This window comes from Mirounga leonina, unplaced genomic scaffold, assembly GCF_011800145.1.
Source record: "Mirounga leonina isolate KUSES-001 unplaced genomic scaffold, KU_Mleo_1.0 Mir_92, whole genome shotgun sequence".
Lineage (NCBI taxonomy): Eukaryota > Metazoa > Chordata > Mammalia > Carnivora > Phocidae > Mirounga > Mirounga leonina.
Window position 1 is genome coordinate 18,616,800 of NW_023270852.1, and position 19,189 is coordinate 18,635,988.

Sequence of the window (19,189 nt, forward strand, 5' to 3'; positions counted from 1 at the left end):
AGGCCGGTCCAAGTTCTCAGTCAAGACCTACAAATCCTCTTCTACATGTGATGCTAATAGTACGAATAATACTATCAATTATAATAACAATAGTATCTAATATGTATTGAGTGCTAATAGTGCTGGGCAGTAGCCTAAGTACTTAATGCAAATTATTATTTTTTTTTTTTTGAGGATTTATTTATTTGAGAGAGAGAGAGTGGGGGAAGGGGAAGAGGGAGAGGGACAGAAACTCAAGCAGACTCCATGCTCAGTGTGGAGTCCAATGTGGGGCTTGATCTCATGACCCTGAGATCAAACCTGGGCCAAAACCAAGAGTTGGACGCTTAACCCACTGGGCCACCCAGGCGCCCCTCTGCAAATTATCTTACTGGAATTTTGCAACAACCCTCTGAAGTAGCCACTATTATTACCCTCATTTTACAGATGGGTAAACTGAGGCTGACAGAGGTTAAACAAACTTGCCTAAAGTCACAAGGCACGTCAGCAGCAGGCAGCCTAATTTCAGAGCCCATGATTTCTGAAGCACGCCGCTACAAATTCCTCCTGGTGTAAAATGGGGGAATCATTCCAGCCACAGCCACTATAGGAACCTGAGTGGAAACAGCTTCAGAGAAGTTACGCAACTTGCCCAAGTTCACACTGTCAAGAAGTGATGGAGCTGAGCCTGAGTGGGATCTTCTGATTCTATATCATCTGTTCAAGCCCTGAAGCTACATCATAGTGGCTGAGAGCACGGTCTTTAAAATCCTGGGGCCTTTACTCGTTTTGTGACCCTGGCTAGTTGTTAACTTCTGTGAGCTTTAGTTTCCTCTTCTAGAAAATAGAGAAAATAAAACCTGGCAGAACTGTTGTGAGTGTTCAGAGAGATGACATAATGGGCTTGGACCCATACCAGGCACCCAGCAAAAACTCAAAATACCAACTACTGCAATGGGAAAGTTTAAGAATGTGAACTCGAAAGAGAAAAAAATTGAAAAGCATCAGCCCCAAGCCTGAGTGCCTGGGGCTGGGGAGACCACAGTCCTGCCATTTACCAGGTGAGGGTGGTGACTTACTCCAGCTCACTGGGTCTCAGTGTCCTCATCTGTAAACTGGGGAGACTAATTCATAGGATCCTTGGGAGATTTCAATGAGAAAACACAGGCAAAGTGCTGGGAACAGGAGGCGCTTACGGGCAGCGCACAATCATAGCTAAGGGCTCTCATTATTAATGACAAAAGTGGCCCCTATTATCTTTATTACACCACACTACGCTGCCTTTTGTGGTGAAAATGTTTTAAAAACAATTAACTGCTATAAAATAAAGCATTATTGCCGGGGCTATGCAAGTTTCCTGGTTTGAACTTTTAACTAATCTTCCCCCCATATCACGCTCTCCCTATTTTGTTCTGCAAACAGATTTCTTATCTTCAGAAAATAAATGGCAGCGTATTCGAATACTTGAAGGCCTTCACAGGGAGAACTGGCCAGTAAAGCCAGGCACTCAGGGTCAATAGCTACCTCTCTGAACAGGTGTCCTTTGGAGACAAAAATACACATCTCGTCTCTGGCGGGATGCCCCAGGATTCTTAAAGGTCGTCTCTACATTACTCCCCCCTCCAAACCTGAGCAGCCAAGTAACACCCGCAGTGGGGAGGACAGCCCGAAGGCCTTGCCCCAGGCCCTGCAGCCCTTGTGGGTGGTTAAGTGCTGGCTGCGATTTCTCTATCTTCCTATGAAAGTAACTGCAGATGTCTCTGCAAATGAATGGAAACTTTCGAACTAAAAACCAAATGTCAAATGAACCTGTCAGGGTTCCCTCCAGATATGGCAGCCCTGAGCAGATAGCAGAAAAAGAACAATTCTTTCCCGCCCTGTTTTCACCTCCCCTGGTACTGGTGAAGTGATACGATTCTTATCTGCAGCATGATAGGATGTAGAAAATAATTACAAATGAAAAGGTTATTCATAATTTTTAAATGAGTTAATTAGTAAACCCAGTCAGACTCACTCATTACAGTAATTAATAATTGATTATACTTGAAATTAAACACAATTTTTCATCAAAAATCTAATTAAATATCTGTGCTTGTGCCTGTTGATTAGATCAGTTGGCCTGCTGCAAAAGTCTATGTTAAGGATATTTGTGCTCGGCTGAGACAATTAATTTGATTTTTAATAATTGATAGTTCCTTACGAGTTAGTCACCGCAGCCTGTGATTACGGCCAAGCAACAAGACACTCATCCCTTGGCCCCAGCAGCTGGAGGAGACCACGTACCAAGGCTGCCACCCCAGCCCCTGAGGGAAGGTAGGGCTGGGCCTTGCATCTGCGACGCATTCACCGGCATCGGCTTACTCCAGCCTCACACGCAGCCTCCTGAAGTAATGGGTCACTCTTGTTTTCCAGATCAGGAAATCAAAGCTCAGAAAGAGAAGCGAGTTGCCCAAGGTGGGAGAGCAGCCAGGTGGCAGAGCTGGGAATGGAATCCAAGGCTGTCAGAGGTTTGGTGTAAGCTCCGAGTCTCCAGGGAACAAAGGGAACACCCAGGTCTTGCCAGTCTGACCTGGTCCTTGGATATGCAATCTATGGTCCAGTCCTAATGTTTCTGCAGAGGGAGGGTTTTATCAGAAAGCTGTGTTTATTCTGGGCAAGGACACACTATCAGTAGACTGACTGCTTGTAACAGGAGACACAAATGCTCCTAAATCGACCTCCCTGCTCTCCACCTACATTGCCACTCTCTCAGCTGAGGCCCTCGGCTTCTCCTGACCTGTTTATTGTGATAGGGCCTATCCTTCTTCCCTCTACACTTATCTTTCCAAAAAAAAAAGTTTGACTACATCCTGCCACTGCTTAAAACCCTTCAATGACTCCCTATTGCCCATCCAGGAAGGTCTGTAACTTGGCCCCAAGGTGATCTTCCACATCTGACCAAGCTCTCCTGCATTAGCTCCAATATCCTTCAAATGCTTCCAACACAGACAAGGGCCTTATGACCACACTGTCCTCGCTCAAGTCTGCAGCTTCCCTGGGTTTGAGAGCTGCTCTCTGCAGGTCTACTGCTGGTTAACTCTGACTGCATCATCGCCCTTCCCAGGGAGCCTCCCCTAGTGCTCTTGGTGGTGGGTATTCCCCAAATAGCCCCTGAGCTGCCTCAATTCACTCCTGACATAGCTGTCTCCTCTTGTAAGCTACGGACAACTCAAGGGCAGGGACCATATCTTTAGCCCTGACATTTGGCACAGTGCCTAGCCCAAGGCAGGTTATGGTTTGCTGAAGGAAAAACAAAATTCACAAAATCATCGATTCAAACACTGCCAGTGTTGGAAGGAAAATTAAAGGCCATCCAGTGAAAAATCCCAGTCAGTGCTTAAATCTCATCCTTGCTATGTGGTCACTGAGCTCTATTTGTACCCTTCCTACGACAGGGAGCTCACTACCTCCCAGTATAGCCTATCTAAATTTAGATTGCTGAAGACTGACCCCATATTCTTATTACATGGGAGAAGAAGCCCATGGGATGTAAAACAGAAGAGAGCTTATGTAATCATACAAAGATGTATTCTTTCTTCCTGAACCAGGCTACGTAGTAGAAACCTAAGTCTGCACCACAAGCTGATGTCTTTATGCAGCCAACGGCTTGACTTGTGATGCACAGAGACACTGCTTGTTCCGAAGTCTGCTCATTTAGGAAACACAGTGTCAGCCAAAGACAAGAGCTGTGCTAGTGGTTTACAGGGACACGGCACAGGTGCCAGGAAGAAACCTTCATGCTGGGTGATGGTACTGGGACATTCAGGGCCCTCACCTGTAACCCAGTTACCTCTCACTGGGCCTGGGTGGCCTCTGGCCTCTCCCAGTTTGGCTATTCCTTTTACTCACTGACCCACAGTAAGGATGGCAAATGCCTGGTATGTCATCAATATTCCCCACGCTGGTGACCACGACCGACATTACTAATGAAACACAGAAACCCTTTCCCACTGAGCTTGAATATAGCCTCAGGATCCTTCTTAACACAGCTTTCTAGGCAGCAACAGCTAACCAATCACAGAGAAGAGAAGAGACGTATGCCAACTTGGCCCTGGAGCCATGAAATTCTCTACATCAGTCTTCACAAGGGGAAGAGAGACCTGGCATATCAAAGAAGGCTTATTATAGCTTGAGACATATAAGGAGACCTCCCTGTTTGAGGGACTATCGTCTCCCTGATTACTTATTTCTATAAAATTCAAGAATCTTGAATGCTCCTTCCATGCTCAGATCTCTCCCCCTGAACAAGTGGGGCCCACGTTTCCTTCATCATTCCCAGGACAGCGTACACTACATCACCACACTGCCTGTTTTTATTCGCGATGACTCTGCCTATGACAGAGTCCCTTGCCACGGTGGACGGCACTCTGTCTTCCTCTGGCCCGTGCCAGTTACTTCTGTTTCTGGTTACTGGGTTTTTACTGGAGAAGTCCTCCTTGCTTATGGAATGATCTCAGAATTCCTCAGCATGGGTTGAAGGCCACCTCAAGCTGTCGTGACCTGCCTTAAACCTCAGAATGAGAGAATTTGAAGGCTGGAACGGACGGAGGGTTAAGCCAACTCCTTTGGACGTCTTTACTAACAGGCTGATTTACACAGAGGCAGCGGACTCTACACAACGCCTGCAGATCTCTTCAGAGACCGTCTTCCCTGGGAGCAGGCTGAAGACAAGGGCTGGAATGAAGCAGGAGACCAGGCTGTGTGGGGACTACATCAAAAGAGCACCCAGCTGACTGGCCTCCCGTGCCAGGAGGCATTTCCTCCATCACGGAGGTGGCCTGGGGGCAGGTAGGCAGGCCAGTCAGAGCTGCTGGGGGTCTCCATGCGTCCTGTAGCCAGCGTTCACTGCTCACTGGGACCCGCTGCTCCTCAGCTGGGATTTCTCTGGGCTCCTAACCACGGCTCCACTCTGCACCTTGGCGCCCACGTCCCCTCAGACGGCCTCGCCAGACCCTCACCTTCAGACATGCCTTCCGGGCTGAGGTCAGCAGAGTCCAGTCCAACCCCAGGGGACCCCGAATCTTTCCTGCTCCTCACTGCAGCTACGTGGCACCAGCCCGAGGGGCCTGTCACTTGTGGAGACGCCCATCTCCGACACTCACGTCCTGGCTCACCAGCTCGAAGGCCAGTCAGTGGATGCTATGCCTCATGCTAAGCTTCCTTCTGGGCATCGTGCAGAGAGGAGAAGAGGATCCCAGAGAGCTGGCCGTGACCGGCTCGGGGGTGGAGGCCAGCACCCCAGGGCTGCATGGCTCACCCTGCGTGACGGTCGCGCCAGCTAGATGCCTGCAGCGTGTGCAGGTGTGTTGGTCGCTGCCCCCTGGGCGAAGGGGAACGAAGGGAAGCTGGGCCGAGGGAGGTGCTTACCCACGAAGTACGCCAGCAGGATGACCAGCGTGGCGGAGAGCACAAGGGCGCTCAGGGCCGCACACTTCCAGTTACAGTACTTGGAGGGCTTCTTGAGGCTGAAGGCCGGCCGGGCGAAGGTGCTGCGGGGCAGGGGCCGGGGCGGCGGGGAGTACACCGTGCTGGACGTCAGAGGGTACCCTGGCGACGTGGTGCAGAAGAGCGGCGAGGTGCCTCCGGGCTTGAAGAGGAAGTGCCTGTGGACGGAGAGAAGCCCGAGGGCGTCAGGGTCTGCGGACTCCCTGGGACCCAGAGCCACCTGGAGGACAGAGGCGGCAGTAGGAGCATGCAGAGGAGCCTGGAGACAGTCGCCACGGAGAAGACGGGGCAGACGGAGAGGAGGAGAATCACGTACCGGACCACACAACAGGGCACACGAACACACGCTTCCACGGAACACGGATGGGACAGCCCTACCCATGGGGAACCCCCCCCAACCCCGCCCAGGCCAGGGCAGGAGGTGTTTCCAACCCCACAGAAGGCTGGCTGTGGAGACCCCTTTCCTGGGAAGGGATGGGGCTGAGATGCTGTTTCTTGGGTATTACACGAGCTGTTCTCTAATTATCGGTACTAACTTGGAAAGTATCTAAAATCATGTTCTGTGCCTTGGAGATAATGGAACCTAAATTTTTCTTCTCCCTCCCATACCTACTTTGCCAGTGTGCCTCGGTGGAGGCATGAAATACCATTCTTTTTGAAGGGTGTTTAGGGGGTGGGAACCAAGAAACCACCATTAAGTTCTGCCATGGTTGAGTCTCCCAGTGGCTCTTATACAACCAATGGCAGCAAATGCTTTCAGAAGCCAGACGCTACCTTCCAAACCCCTGGGGAAAGCTGTGTGGGACGAGAGAGAGGCAAATGCATCCTACAGCCTAGCTACAGTCTTTAGGGCAGCGTGGCATGGTCAAAGCGCATGGTTGTGGCCAAACTAGGTGTCAGGAAATCCTCCACAGCTTGCCTTTAACCATGGCCATGGGAGAATTTGTACACAGCCTGGGAAATGGGGTGCACTGGTTGGTTGCATTGCATCCCCTGAAATCTTAGAGCAATCTTGCACCCAGAACAGATACTCAGGGCTACAAGACATACGACATAGGGCCTATGCTGCATAAAAACTGCTACGAGATGGCTTTCAGAATGGCAGAGGCAGCCGATGAGATGCTGGGAGCTGCATATTAACAAAGCTGCTGTTAATATGCTGAAGCGAGGGGATTCCAAGGATAAACTCTTGCAAGCTGAACATGGACTTTGGGATGGGCATGCACCATGGCATCATCACCTCCCGCAGGAGATCCCAGGGAAAGGTCTCAGGGTCTGCATGCAGGTGCAGGGGCCAGAGGGAGAGCAAACACAGAGAGGAGGACCATGGGGATGTCACCTACCCGTCACTGTAAGCCCCATCATGGCGGGAGGCGCTGAGAATGTCCATCTCAATGAGGTTGTCCTGCAATGTCCCTAGGAATGGCTGCTTGCCTAGGTTTCTACGCACAATGGAGACATGAATGAAGCAATGAGTCATGCATCGATGAAGGGGGACAGTAGAGAAACACATAAAGTGGCTGTCTGGCGCAGCTGTGCGTGAGACCAGCGGGACACGGCTGCCAGGCGATGGGTCTTGGCGCAAGCCACATGTGCAAGGGGTCTGCCTGGCGCAGAGCATCCAGAGGGAGCATTCTCCATACGAACCTGAATGTCTGATGGTTATGGCCACCCAGTCACAGCTTCCCCTGATCAAGACTGATGATGTCTCAGGCACTGAGCTAGGCATGTTACATCCATTCATCTCAAATCTTCAAAATAGGCTAGAAGGCATGCCCCCATTTTACAGACGAGGACACCGACATGTGGAGAGGTGACAGGATTTGCCAAGGTTACCAGCTAGTGAGGCTAAATTCAGGAGTCTGAACTCAGGTTTATCTGTTTCCAAAGCCTGTGCTTTCTCTACTTGAGACGGTGTACGTCTGTTTAAACAACAGCTGAAGATACTTTGTGAGTCCAAAGGAAAAAAAAAAGACAAGCGTTTGGGGCCATTTTCTTCTCAAGCAGTGGTTCTCAAGTTCGAGTAGGCATCAGAATCATCTGGAGAGCTGCGCTTTGCGGAGGCCCACCCCCAAAGATTCGGAGTCAGGAGGTGGTGGTGGGGCCTGAAGATCTGCGTTTCTCACAAGCCCCCAGGTTGATGCTGATGACATTTAGAGGGCCAAGGTGCTTCCACAGAGCAGGAACCTCAGTGATGACTGAGTGGTGAGGCTGGCACCCCTCAGAAGACAGAGGAGGGGGCTTTGGCCCCCTCAAGAACAAGGGCAGTGCAGCATTTTGTGACATTACTATTTCTAACGCAGAATGAGGAGAGATGCACTTGCCCTTTCTGGCCTCAGCCATGCCTGCTAAGTGGTATGGTTCACACTTGGGTGTGCTGGATCCTGTTTTCTGGTATTTTCTAGGACTGCTGCCCCCTCACTTGAAAACCGTTTACGGCATCATGTTAAACAAGCCGGTGTGGCTTCAGCCTGCTGTGTCCACCTCCAGGAAGGGCTACCTGCAGAGAGCTAGCTTTTGAGTCCAGCCCTGCGAGGGACCTTCCTGCCCACTTTGACCAGGTCTTGGGAACCAGAGAACCCAAATTCAAGTCCCATTCCTGCCTCTTTCTTGCTGTGTGACTTTGTGTAAGAGCTGCAACCTCTTCCGATTTTACACTTCCTTCATCTGTAAAATGGGGATGATGATACTAAGTTCACAAAGTGGATGTAGGGCCCACAGAGTAATGCTGGAAGAATTTAGAAGGGCTGAACAAAAATTACTAATGCTAATTGATGTATATTAGTAGTAATTTATGTAGCATGAGTACTAATATTAAGAAATATTATGAAAGTACTAATGCTAACCTACTCTACGTCCACCATATCTTATTCATTGTTCTAGAACACCATATTATCTAATTACTCCCCACAACAATCTTACAAAGTCAGTGCTATCATCTTTGCTTTGTAGGCTGGCAAAGCAAAGGCTCAGAGAAGTAACTTTTCGAAGGTCCTATCACAGAGTAAGCAAGTGGCTCCACCACTTCGAAAAGTTGAAGGGTCTGTCTGACCCCAGAGCTCAGGTCCCTGGGCCTCATAACCCTGTGTCACTGCTCAGCCTGGGGGTTTGTCCCCCGGCCAGCCTTACAGATGGGAATGAGGAGGGGCTGTAAATACTTTCCCAATGTGTCATTTCATGAGCGTCCTCGGGGACAGTGAGAGCACAAGGCAACACTGTTTAGCAGCCGGAACCACTGAGTCCTGCTGTGGTGGTGGGGACCTCCCCTTCCAGAGAGGTCTGAGCTGCCTGGTGCCCAGGCTGTTCTGGTGGTGTTCATGGTCCCAGGGCCTCGCACAGTGTCTGAGGGGAACTGCAGGGGTGTGGAAGCCCTTCAGAGTGGCCTCATTTCTGCCCCTGCCATTGGGCAGGTGAGTCTGTCTGAGCATTCATAAACTGGGATGATCTCTTCTTATGGAAGCTACAATATAATTTGGATCGCGCTACTTCTCTGCTCACAACCTTCCCATGGTTCCATGAGAATAAAACCATGGTCTTTACCTGGGCATACGAGATCTGGCCCCTGCTACCTCTCCAACCTCACTTTCTGTACTATATATACACTGGCCTCCATGCTGTTACTCCAAACAGCTAAAGCCTTTGTTGTCATTTGCTTGAACGGCCTTCCCCCAAATATCTGCATGGGCCATTCCTTCCCTTCTCATAGCTAACTGTAATAGCTCCCACCCTGCTCTTCCTCAATTACCCCTGGCCCCTTGCACTGCTTTAGTTTTCCACATAGGCCTAGATGCACGCACACACACACACATACACACACACACGTGTTTTTTCCCTATTGTAATTTCAGTCCTGTAAGGGTAGAACTCTTTTTTTTTTTTTAAAGATTTTATTTCTTTATTTGACAGAGAGCACGCACGCACACAAACAGGGGGAGTAGGAGAGGGAGAAGCAGGCCTCCCGCTGAGCAGGGAGCCCGATGTGGGGCTCGATCCCAGGACCCTGGGATTGTGACCTGAGCCAAAGGCAGAGGCTAAGCCAACTGAGCCACCCAGGCGCCCCAAGGGTAGAACTCTTATCTGCCTTGTTCTCTGCCCATGTGTCCAGAGTCTAGAAGAGTACCTGGTACACAGTGGGAGACACTCAATAAATATTTGCTGAATACTGTGAATGACGGGTATACAAAGGGAAGCATATCACAGGCATACAGTTGGTGTTTAATTGAGGCTTGCACAGGGGTTTTATTATTATTTCCCCAATTGCCTCTAGTTCAGGAGGGAATTTCCAGTCTTTCCACAGTCCATATGGCCCAGCCTGACAGGTCCTTACCACCCCTGCCCAGAGGGCCCAGAGGCAGTGGGAACTTGTCCCCAGGCCCCAAAGCTGGTTGCATGGCACTCTCCCAAGTACGCCTGGGAATCTGGCCTGCATCGCTAGGCTAGGACTGTGCGCTCAGACAGTCACATATGAACCTTAAAACCCAGCAGAAACAAATAAACATATTCAGAGAGAAAAACACATGAAGGGTTAAAATCGAAACGTTAATAGTGGAATTTTCCAATGTCTGGATCAAGAGTGGTTTTTATTTTTACTTCGATGATTTAAAGAGAGACAGCAGGCCATTCTCTCCTAAAAGGACACACCTATTAGGACAAGGGAAGAGGCGGTGCGCTACGACAGAGGGTTTCTGGAGCGACGGACTGCATGAGACCCCCCGAAAGAGCTCCCACCCTCACGCCAACTCAGGCGTCTGGGGGGACACTAGCACTCGCTGAAAATGCTGCCAGTTCAGAACGCTACCACTACCTTCAAATACCCCGTTCTGTACTTCTGAAACTCAGTTCTGAGTCAGTTGGGCCCCAGGTGATTGCTGAGGAAACTGAGGCCCAGAGAGACAGGTATTTTGCTCCCATGCACACAGCAAGTCAGTGGCAGAGCTGAAACTAAAACCCAGGCATCTGGACTCCCAGTTCAATGCTATCCCCTCAATTTCCTGTCCATCACCTGCTCCCAACTCTGAGGTTCCAGTTCTTCTGAAAAACAAAAGCTACGAGCGTTTCCTAATGGAGACCCTAGCTGCTGAGGCCTCCTTAGGTCACAGTTGTGCACAGTCTCCGGCTCACTGCGGCTGGGAACTCCGGGATGGACGCTGGAGTCTCGTGACCCTCACACCGGTGGGTACTGTTATCTCATTTTCAGATACAGAAACTGAGGCCCAGACAGGCTGAGTGACTGCCCAAGATCATACAGCAACCAAAGGGTAGGGGTGGGACTCAAAAGCACATCTCTCCGACCTCACTGCCCCCCACTGCCTCTCGGGAAAGAGGGGCGCAATCCCTGGAGGGGGGCACAGCTAAGCACAATACTGCTCCTACGGCTCTTCTTAGGGTGGGGAGGGGACCAGCTCCCCTCTAATCCTCAGAGGAGGCCACGGGCAAGGCCCCCGAGCTGCCTGAAGCAGGGGCTTCTAGTTCCAGCCCGGGGCAGGCAGAGCTCGTCTTCCAAGGACAGAACAAGTAGCTTTTGGGAAGGAAGTGGCTGGAAAGTTGCAGTGCCCAGTCCTTCAGACTGCCCCGCTCAGCAGCCCATCTTCTCAGCATGAGCCTGCTGTCCTGGCCCGTGCTTCACCCTCAGAGCCCTGGGACAGCCACGCGGTAGAGCAGGCCAGGCATTGCGCCCACATTCTGTAGCCGACAGCCCCAAAGTGTGCAAGGCGTCAGAGATTTGGCCAAGACTACAAAAGACTTAGTTCTAGGGCTAGCATTTTAACAAATGAATGAACAAAGAAACAAAAAAATGAACTGGGTCTTCCAGGTGATAGTGATCCTTGTAAAAGGCCAATCCTATAATGTTAACTACTGGCCCCTCCTTCTGCCTTCCTCGGGCCCCATGCTCACAGGGAGAAGTACAACCTTGTCTTCCTGTAACTCCAGGCCCTCCATTGCTGACCCTCACTTACATGCATCTCCATGAGGCCCCCCGCCCCCCCCACGTCTGAGCCATCTCTCCAAGACACTAAGCTCTCTCTGTGCCTTGCACAGCTGCCCCTCATCCCAGGATTCCTTTGTCCCCTGCAAACTCCTACCAATGCCTGTCTGAATAATCAGGAAGGTGGCACTGGAGAATGGCTAGGTGCATGGGCTCTGGAACCAGCTGGCCTGGGTGGGACACGTACTGGCTGTGGTTCCTGAGGCAAGTTACTTCACTTTCCTGTCTTCAGATTCTTCATCTCCAAAGTGGGGATGATGATAATCTTCCTACCCATGCAGAACAGTTACCACAGCCATCCTGACTGTTATCCTTCGAAGGGCCTGCTTATAAAGTTGGCCCTGGGCTGGTATCTGGGAACAGAGGTTTTTAGGAGCGTTCTAACCATTAACTGATGAGTAGCTGATTCAGGGTCTAAACTGTGTGTACAAACAATATGGCTTATGCTGAACACCGGCTTCTCTTCTGGGAGTTTGGAATTTGGGCCTTTGCCAGGTAGGAGGTGCCGGTGTGACCAGCCCCCAGTAGAAACCCTGGGTGCTCAGTCTCTGACGAGCTTCCCTCTACGGAGCCCCAGTAAAGGCCCCATGAGTGCTTGGTATGATTGTTCCTTGATGCCCCCATGCAGAGGGAGCCACACCCTCTGCTCAGAGCATCCCCCCTCACCCCACGAGTCACAGTATTATCCAGAGTACCATCTTTACTCATTCACTTATGGGTCTGTCTTCCTTACAAGGCCATGAGCTTCTTCTTGGACTGTGGTTGTGTTTTCTGCAGGCCTATGACTGAATCACCAGACGACAGGGATGACTGTCTGTCCCAATTTCCTGCAATGCTTAGGAGTTGGCCTGGCCCACTAGAAGGTGCTGTGTGCTATTCTGGGAACTATACCAAGCCTGGGTTGGTGACCACCAGGACGGCCTCCCATCCCTGAGGGGTGGGCAGGGCTATTCCCCAAATTGAGCAGGACCACAAAATGGGCCTCAGGCTCCCAAACCAGGCCTGGGATCAGATGAGCTAAAGCAGGGGTCTGGCAGACTTGCGCCCTGGCTTCCCCTTCATCTGACAGGAGCCCGACAGGTTATTAATCAGACAATCCCTATGAAATCAATTAAGCATTTGATGCTGCAGAGCGTGAAGAAGTGGACCAGGGTTTAGTGGACCCTGAACACATGGATCCCACCAAGATGGGCCACAGATGCACCTGCAGGCCTCAAGGCAACATGTGACCCCTGCTCTAGGAAGCACAGGGAGGCCTGGTCTTCCCCCTGCGGACTCCATTACCCCTGGAGAGGGCCAGAGGCAGTGGGTTAAGCAGGTCCTCCCTCTCGCTTGTCCTCCCTGCCCTTCTTTCCTTCCAACATGAAATCTCAACCCCTCCTGGTTATTCTGCCAGCTCTTATGCTATTTGCTCAGCTATTTACTTTTGACTCTCCACACGACTCAGTTTGACAATTAGAGAAGGGCCTGTGACAGTTTCTCTGGCATCAGGGGGCTCCCCATTCTCGTGGGGCTTGGTAATAGCTGTTGACAACAAACCACCTCAACTAGGCCCTGCTCTCTTGGGCTTCTAGGCCTTCGATGAGGCTGTGCAGCCCTCATGCCCTTCCTTCTTCCCAGCTCCCCCTGGGGACTCCTACTTGCTGTCAGTCCCATGGCACCAGGCCCACTGGGAAGTCTTCCCTTTGGCCCACTCAAGTTATGCATAGCTTTTTATTCATTTGCTCCGTCATTCATTCATTTAGCCTGCGTTAGTAGTTTTCCAGCACCCATCATGTGGCAAGCCATGTTGCCTGCCGAAAATCCAGAGGCATTAAAACTGATTCACTGTGTGTACCTCTATCACAGCATTTGTCCCACCACAAGAGTCTGTGCTCTTACACATACTGCCTGCTGGGCACACAGTAGGCACTCAGTGAGTATTTACTGAAGGACAAGCACTACGTGGTAAGCAGTTGAGCACGTACTGTGTGCCAAGACATTTGCAGACAGTATCGTATATAATCGCTACAGGAGCCTCAGGAGGCACTACGGTGGGTTGGAAGTGGCTGAAAATCCTTGGGCACCTCTCCCTTTGAGAAGTGGGGTCTGTTGTTCCTCTCCTGGAAGCTGGCTGGCCTAGGACTGCTTTGGCCAACAGAACAATGGCAGAAGGGACGCTATACCATTCCAGGCCAAGCCTTTAAGAGGATCAGTGGCTTCTGTCGCAGTGCCATGGAGCTCCAAGCCACAGAGTATGAAGTCCACTCCCCGCTGGGAAGACTTGGTGGAGAGGCCCTGAGACCACAGTAGAGGGTGAGGGGCCACTGAGCCCAGCTACCCAACCGTCTTCTGCAAGGCTCCGGCATGTGAGTAAGGCCACCCTGGCTCTTTCAGACTGCCCAGCTAACAGCTAACGCCGCTGACTGACCCCCACTGACACCACGGGGAGACTGGCCCAGCTAGCTCTTCCTGAGCTCCTGCCTCACACGGCGAAGTATAATCAACTGGTGGTTTTTTTAAGCCACCAAGTTTGACAGGCATTTGTTATGCAGCAAGAGATAATCACAACAGGAAGTTACTAATATTTTCTCCCTTTTAGAGATGAAGAAATGTAAGGTCTAGGTCCACAGCTAGTGAGCAATGGGGTGGGGATTGGAGCACAGGATGTCTGACCCTAAATCCTGTGATATGAACAAGTAGCTTCAGCGAAAGGACCATCACTTATGTTCTCAGAACATCAGGGCCAAACTTCCTTCTCCAAAGTGGAGAAAAGGTACAACCTGCTATTTCTTCTCAACTCCTCTGGTGAGTAGGAGCCCCGTAAGTATTTTTTTGTGACTTTTTTTCTTCACAGGGTTGATATGGGAAGTAGATCCGTATGAAAAAAATGGGAAATCATTTTTATAGTATGTCTTTTCATGCCAGGCACTGTGCTTTATGTTTCTTACATGATATTTCATTCACTTCCCCCCCAGTCTGAGAGGCATGAATTCTTATCCCACATTACACAGGGAAATCAAGGTTCAGGGCTATAAATGAACTTGCCGGGCCAGGATGTGCTAAAGCCAAGACAAGAATCCAGGTCTCCTGACTCTAAAGTCTGCTCTCTTCCTTACGTCACCACGCTGGTCAAAATTACCTGTGATTCCATCTGCCAGATGTGACACTGATCTCTCTTAAACGTTGTTGGTTTTGTGCCACCAACCAGTAAAGGTCAGTATTAAGGTCCAGTACTCTGTGTTATCCATTGTATCAAGCACCTCTCCCAGTTTTAAGCCATCTTCAGATGCACAGAACTCTGGGGTCCCAGAGAAGGCCCATCTCCAACATTTCTTCTGGGTTTTTAAGAATAGGTAGGACTTTGCGAGACCCAGAAGTGAGGACGAGGGCAACTCTGGCAGAGCGCTGTACGAGAGCACGTGCAAAGGCATGGGGGATGAAAGGGATGGGCATCTGGGGGAAGACTGATCCACAGAGATGTATACGCCTATACACGTACACATACTGAACATTCAGTATGTATATAATTATATCTGTACGGACTTATATAAAAGAGTACAGATGAGCAGATACATGCCAGCATGTTAACAATGGTTACCATTTGGTGGTAGATATACGTGATTTTTTCTTTGTTCCTAAGTGTTCTGCAGAACATTTATTACTTGAGTGATAAAGCATAAAAGAAAACAAAGTTCCCTGTGGTCTATGCATGGGTGTGGGAGGACAGAAGGTCAGAAAGGCAGGTGTCAGCTGGCTGATGAAGCAAGAGAGGTCAGCTGGGACCACCTCGGCATCTCACGCTAGCCATCAGGAAAACACCTGCTGCTTGGCCTCTATCTTCCTCTCCCTTGAAAAACCCGGAGAACCACCTACTTTGCTCCTAAGTGAGAAAAATGAACATCCAAGAGGAGGGAGTGGCTACTGGGTTCCATGCAAAGAATCAGAACCATCGATTATTTGCTGGCTTCTCTTAGCCACGTGCAGTCATTCAATAAGCACCCTGGAAATAATGGAGATCTGATTAAGCTACCCTGGGTGGGATGATGCAACTCTCTCACTGAGGAGAGCGAAGGAGGCACAGGACAACTCACACCTGATTGTAAAGGATGTCAACAGAATAATATTAATTAAGAGACTGGGGGTGAGGCAAGCTGGACTGTATCTCTGAGAAATTTGCTTCTGGAAAAACTGATTCCACAGGAGTAAAACATAAGATGGCACAAAAGGATGTTGATTTTCTTTCACTGGATCCCACCCACTCGATGTGCAACTATCACAGCCATGTGCCAGATAGAGTCAGGTGGGTGCACTTTCCATGGATAGATTAATTTCACATCTTTAAATGTGGGATGGCTTCTGTCCTCTCCACAGATCACGAAGAGGAGTTTGAGAAAATAAAATCTAGGTTTCCCCGCTACTTTGAGAGATAGGGTAGAAGGTGAGGAGGTTCAAATCGTGTTGCCTGGGGCATTTCAGCGTTAGAGAAGGTAGGGAAAGGCTCTGTCCCCCGAAGTCAACAGTGCTTCTCTCAGAGTGGTGGGATTATGGGTGAATCTAGTTTTCGTTTTTATATCTTTCTGCATTTTCTGCAGTGAGCTTGTATGCCTTTATAATTATTTAAAAAAGAAAACAACTCATTTCCATTTTGGGAGAACAGTGGCTCACCAGAGGGAAGAAGGACAGCTATGGAACTGACCCTGACGGAAACCCCTAAAGGAAGCACTCTGTGAGGCTGGAAGAAGGCAGAGGAGGAGGGGGCCGGGCCAGGGGAGACCTGGAGAAGGTGGAGGTGGTGTAGGAAATAGCACTGCCCACGAGTCTCGCAACCTGGGTTCACATCGTAGCCACACATCCAGTGTCCATGTGACCTGAGCTAGTCACTGACCCTCTCTGTGAAACTCCCAAATGGGGTCACAAATCACAATACCGCCTTCTTCGTGAAGCTGTGAGAATGACATCATATCTCAAGTATGAAAGCTCTTGTAACTAAAAGTTAGCTGATGATGTATCAGTGTTAGGGATTATAGGGTTTGGGGCATAAAGGAGATAAGTCCCTGGGAGGCGAGGGGAAGGGAGAGGAGTGGAGAGGAGGGGGAGCAGATCCCAGTAGGGAAAGGCAGAGGTGTGGGCCGCCATCAAACGCTGACCAAGGGTCTGCTCTCTGCCACCTTTACACACTCAGCTCTCATCCACGATTATAGCGGCCCCTCCGGCCAGCAGCATCCCCACTGCACAGACCAGGAAAAGGCACAGAGGGCTCCTACCTTCGTCTGCGGCAGGCCAGCCCGAACCTGGGGGCTGCTGGATTCGCAAGCGCCGGCTCTTCCTGCCCCGCGCCCCTCCCGCCACCGCCCTTCTCCCCTTCTCCAGGCCAGCCCAGAGCCACCTCTCCGAGCATTGCCCCGACCCCAGCCTCCCAGACCAGGGAGGCAGGGGACCCCCGGAAGGGCCCCGCCGCCCCTGCGGCTCAGCCCCGCCCGCGCCCCAGCCCCGCACCTGGTCTCCAGGGGGATGTTGCTGTTGAGCAGCCAGTTGTCCTGGGCGTGGGCCGGCTCCTGGGCGCTGCCAGCGGGGGGCTCTCCCGAGAGCGAGGGGTCCGTGGGGGCCGGGCTGGGGTTGCTCCTCGGAGTGAAGTTGCCCCGGTTCAGGGAGTTGATGGAGGCCGCGTGGTGCTGGTTGGGGGTGTGGGCGTGCGAGAGCGGCGGCGGCGGCGTCCGGAGGCGCGGGTGGTTCTGCAGGCCGCCCGGGTGATCTAGGGCACAAACACGCACGGTCAGCGGGGCCCCGGGCCACGGCCACGGCCACGGCCACGGCCGGGCCCCAGGGCCACGCGGGAGCAGCCGGGCGGCAACGGGCGCGGCGGGTCGTGCGTGTCCATGAGGTCGGGAGACGGCGGGCTACTGGACAGATACTTAATTGAGCTCCTACTATTTTCGGTGCTAGGGACACATCAACGAACAAAGCGGACAAAATCCCTGTCCTCGTGAAACTTAAACTCGAAAAGAGAGACACAATAAACAAGATAAAAAAAAACTAGCCTCTGACATCACCCACTTTGCCCCGTTTCTTTGATATTTTGGGGACGGCGTTTTTCAAAGTGTAGTCCCAGACCAGCAGCTTCAACACCACTTGGGAATTTGTAAGAAGTGAAAATTCCTGGGCCCTGCCCCAGGCTTACTGAATCATGAACACTTGGGTGGGCCCCAGCAATCTCATTTCACAGACTCCCGGTGATTCCAATGGATGCTAAAAGTTGAGAAACCCTAACTATCTATAATGGTACATAGTAAATGAAACAAACAAGATAAGTAAAATACATAGTTTACAGAGGTGCTGATAAATCAGAGAACACATAAAGCCAGGAAGGGGCCAATGGCCTGGGTGTGTGGGGTCAATGGTGAAATTTTAGGCTAAGTGGTCAGTGATGGCCTGGGTAGGGGGTCGGAGGTGAACTTTGAGTAAAGGGAGTGAGCCCAATTAAAAACCACCTGGGGGTTATTAAAAACTACCATTAACATTTATTGAGCACTTCCTATGTGCCTGGCACCATTCTGAGCCCTCTACATGTTTAAATCCCCCTGATCCTCATGACCCACTGCAGAGCAGGTGCTATTATTCTCCCCACTTTACAGACAAGGGAATTGCGATAAATCTTTTATTTACTCCCTTCAGCTACTTGGAACAATAGGTATTATTATCTCAGATTTATAGATGAAAACCCGATTTTAGGATAAAGCCCACACAGCGTCCAGCAAGCCCTTCAGAATGTGACCCACGCCTGTCTTTCCAGTCCTTCCTCTCCCCTCCGCTCCCGCCACAACTTTCCCCCAAAGGCCAAGAGGTCTGCTGCAGCGACGTAGGGGCTGAAACCTCATTTCCAATGAGGACGGTCCCCAGGAGTGTGCGTGGTGCCTTCTGAAGATGTGCCATGCTGTGCCAGCAGGGGTGTCCCTTAATGGGAGGGGAGAGAAGAGAGCATGGGAGCCAAAACAGGCAGACAGCAGACAGCTTTGGACCAGGGAGAAGGTGAGAATAGCAGGGCCATTTGTTTATGTCCTCAGGCAGCACTTTAATGGAGACATTTGGAGCCTGGGACAGAAGCCAGCAGCAGAAGCAGCCTCCTGGGCTGGCTGAGTGTCCCTCCTACCCTTGGACTTTCAGGCTGCTGGCTGCAGGCCAGGGCACCGAAGCAGTGAGAGGGACCGGACCACTACTGTCCAGTGCTTACCAGAAGGCCAGCAGAGAGGATGACCTAGCCCTTGCTCCATGCCCCTCCCCCGACCCCCCCGGAGTCAACCTCCTCATGGCATGTTTACCTAACTGACACTGATAGGTACTGCGGCGAGCATCTTCTATGGGTCCTTTTACAGCCTGAACTGTGCGAATGCTCACAACAACCCCCAGAGGGCAGTAGTATCATCAGTCCCACTTTATAGACTAGGAAGCTGAGGTTTGCAGAACTACGAAGCAGTCCTTATGAATCCAAAGCCTGAATTCTGTCTACCAAATCATGATGCCTTTGCATCAAACACAGACACCAGCTCAACTGTCTCAGTCCATGGCCGAAGGCAGGAAAACCCCCCTCTGTACAGACGGCAAGCATCTGAGGTCTGGGTCAGGACAGGCTGGCCTGCAAGCCTACAGACCTCTGCTTTGTGACTAAGTGGGGATGCCAGGCTCTGGTAAGTCTTTAGAACCACTGCCGAGAATCCTGAAATAATGAGATTTTAAAATATAAGACCACTGGTCATAGATCTAA

At 51.0% G+C, this 19,189-nt stretch overlaps 1 protein-coding gene across 1 annotated transcript in view; it reads right to left on the reverse strand.

Moving 5' to 3' along the window:
- TENM4 (teneurin transmembrane protein 4) overlaps positions 1 to 19,189 on the reverse strand; it is a 713,747-nt gene that overhangs the window by 210,468 nt on the left and 484,090 nt on the right. Inside the window, 3 exon segments of the mRNA XM_034995151.1 lie at positions 5,386 to 5,621; positions 6,807 to 6,905; positions 16,927 to 17,182. Coding sequence (XP_034851042.1) covers positions 5,386 to 5,621; positions 6,807 to 6,905; positions 16,927 to 17,182 — 591 coding nt within the window.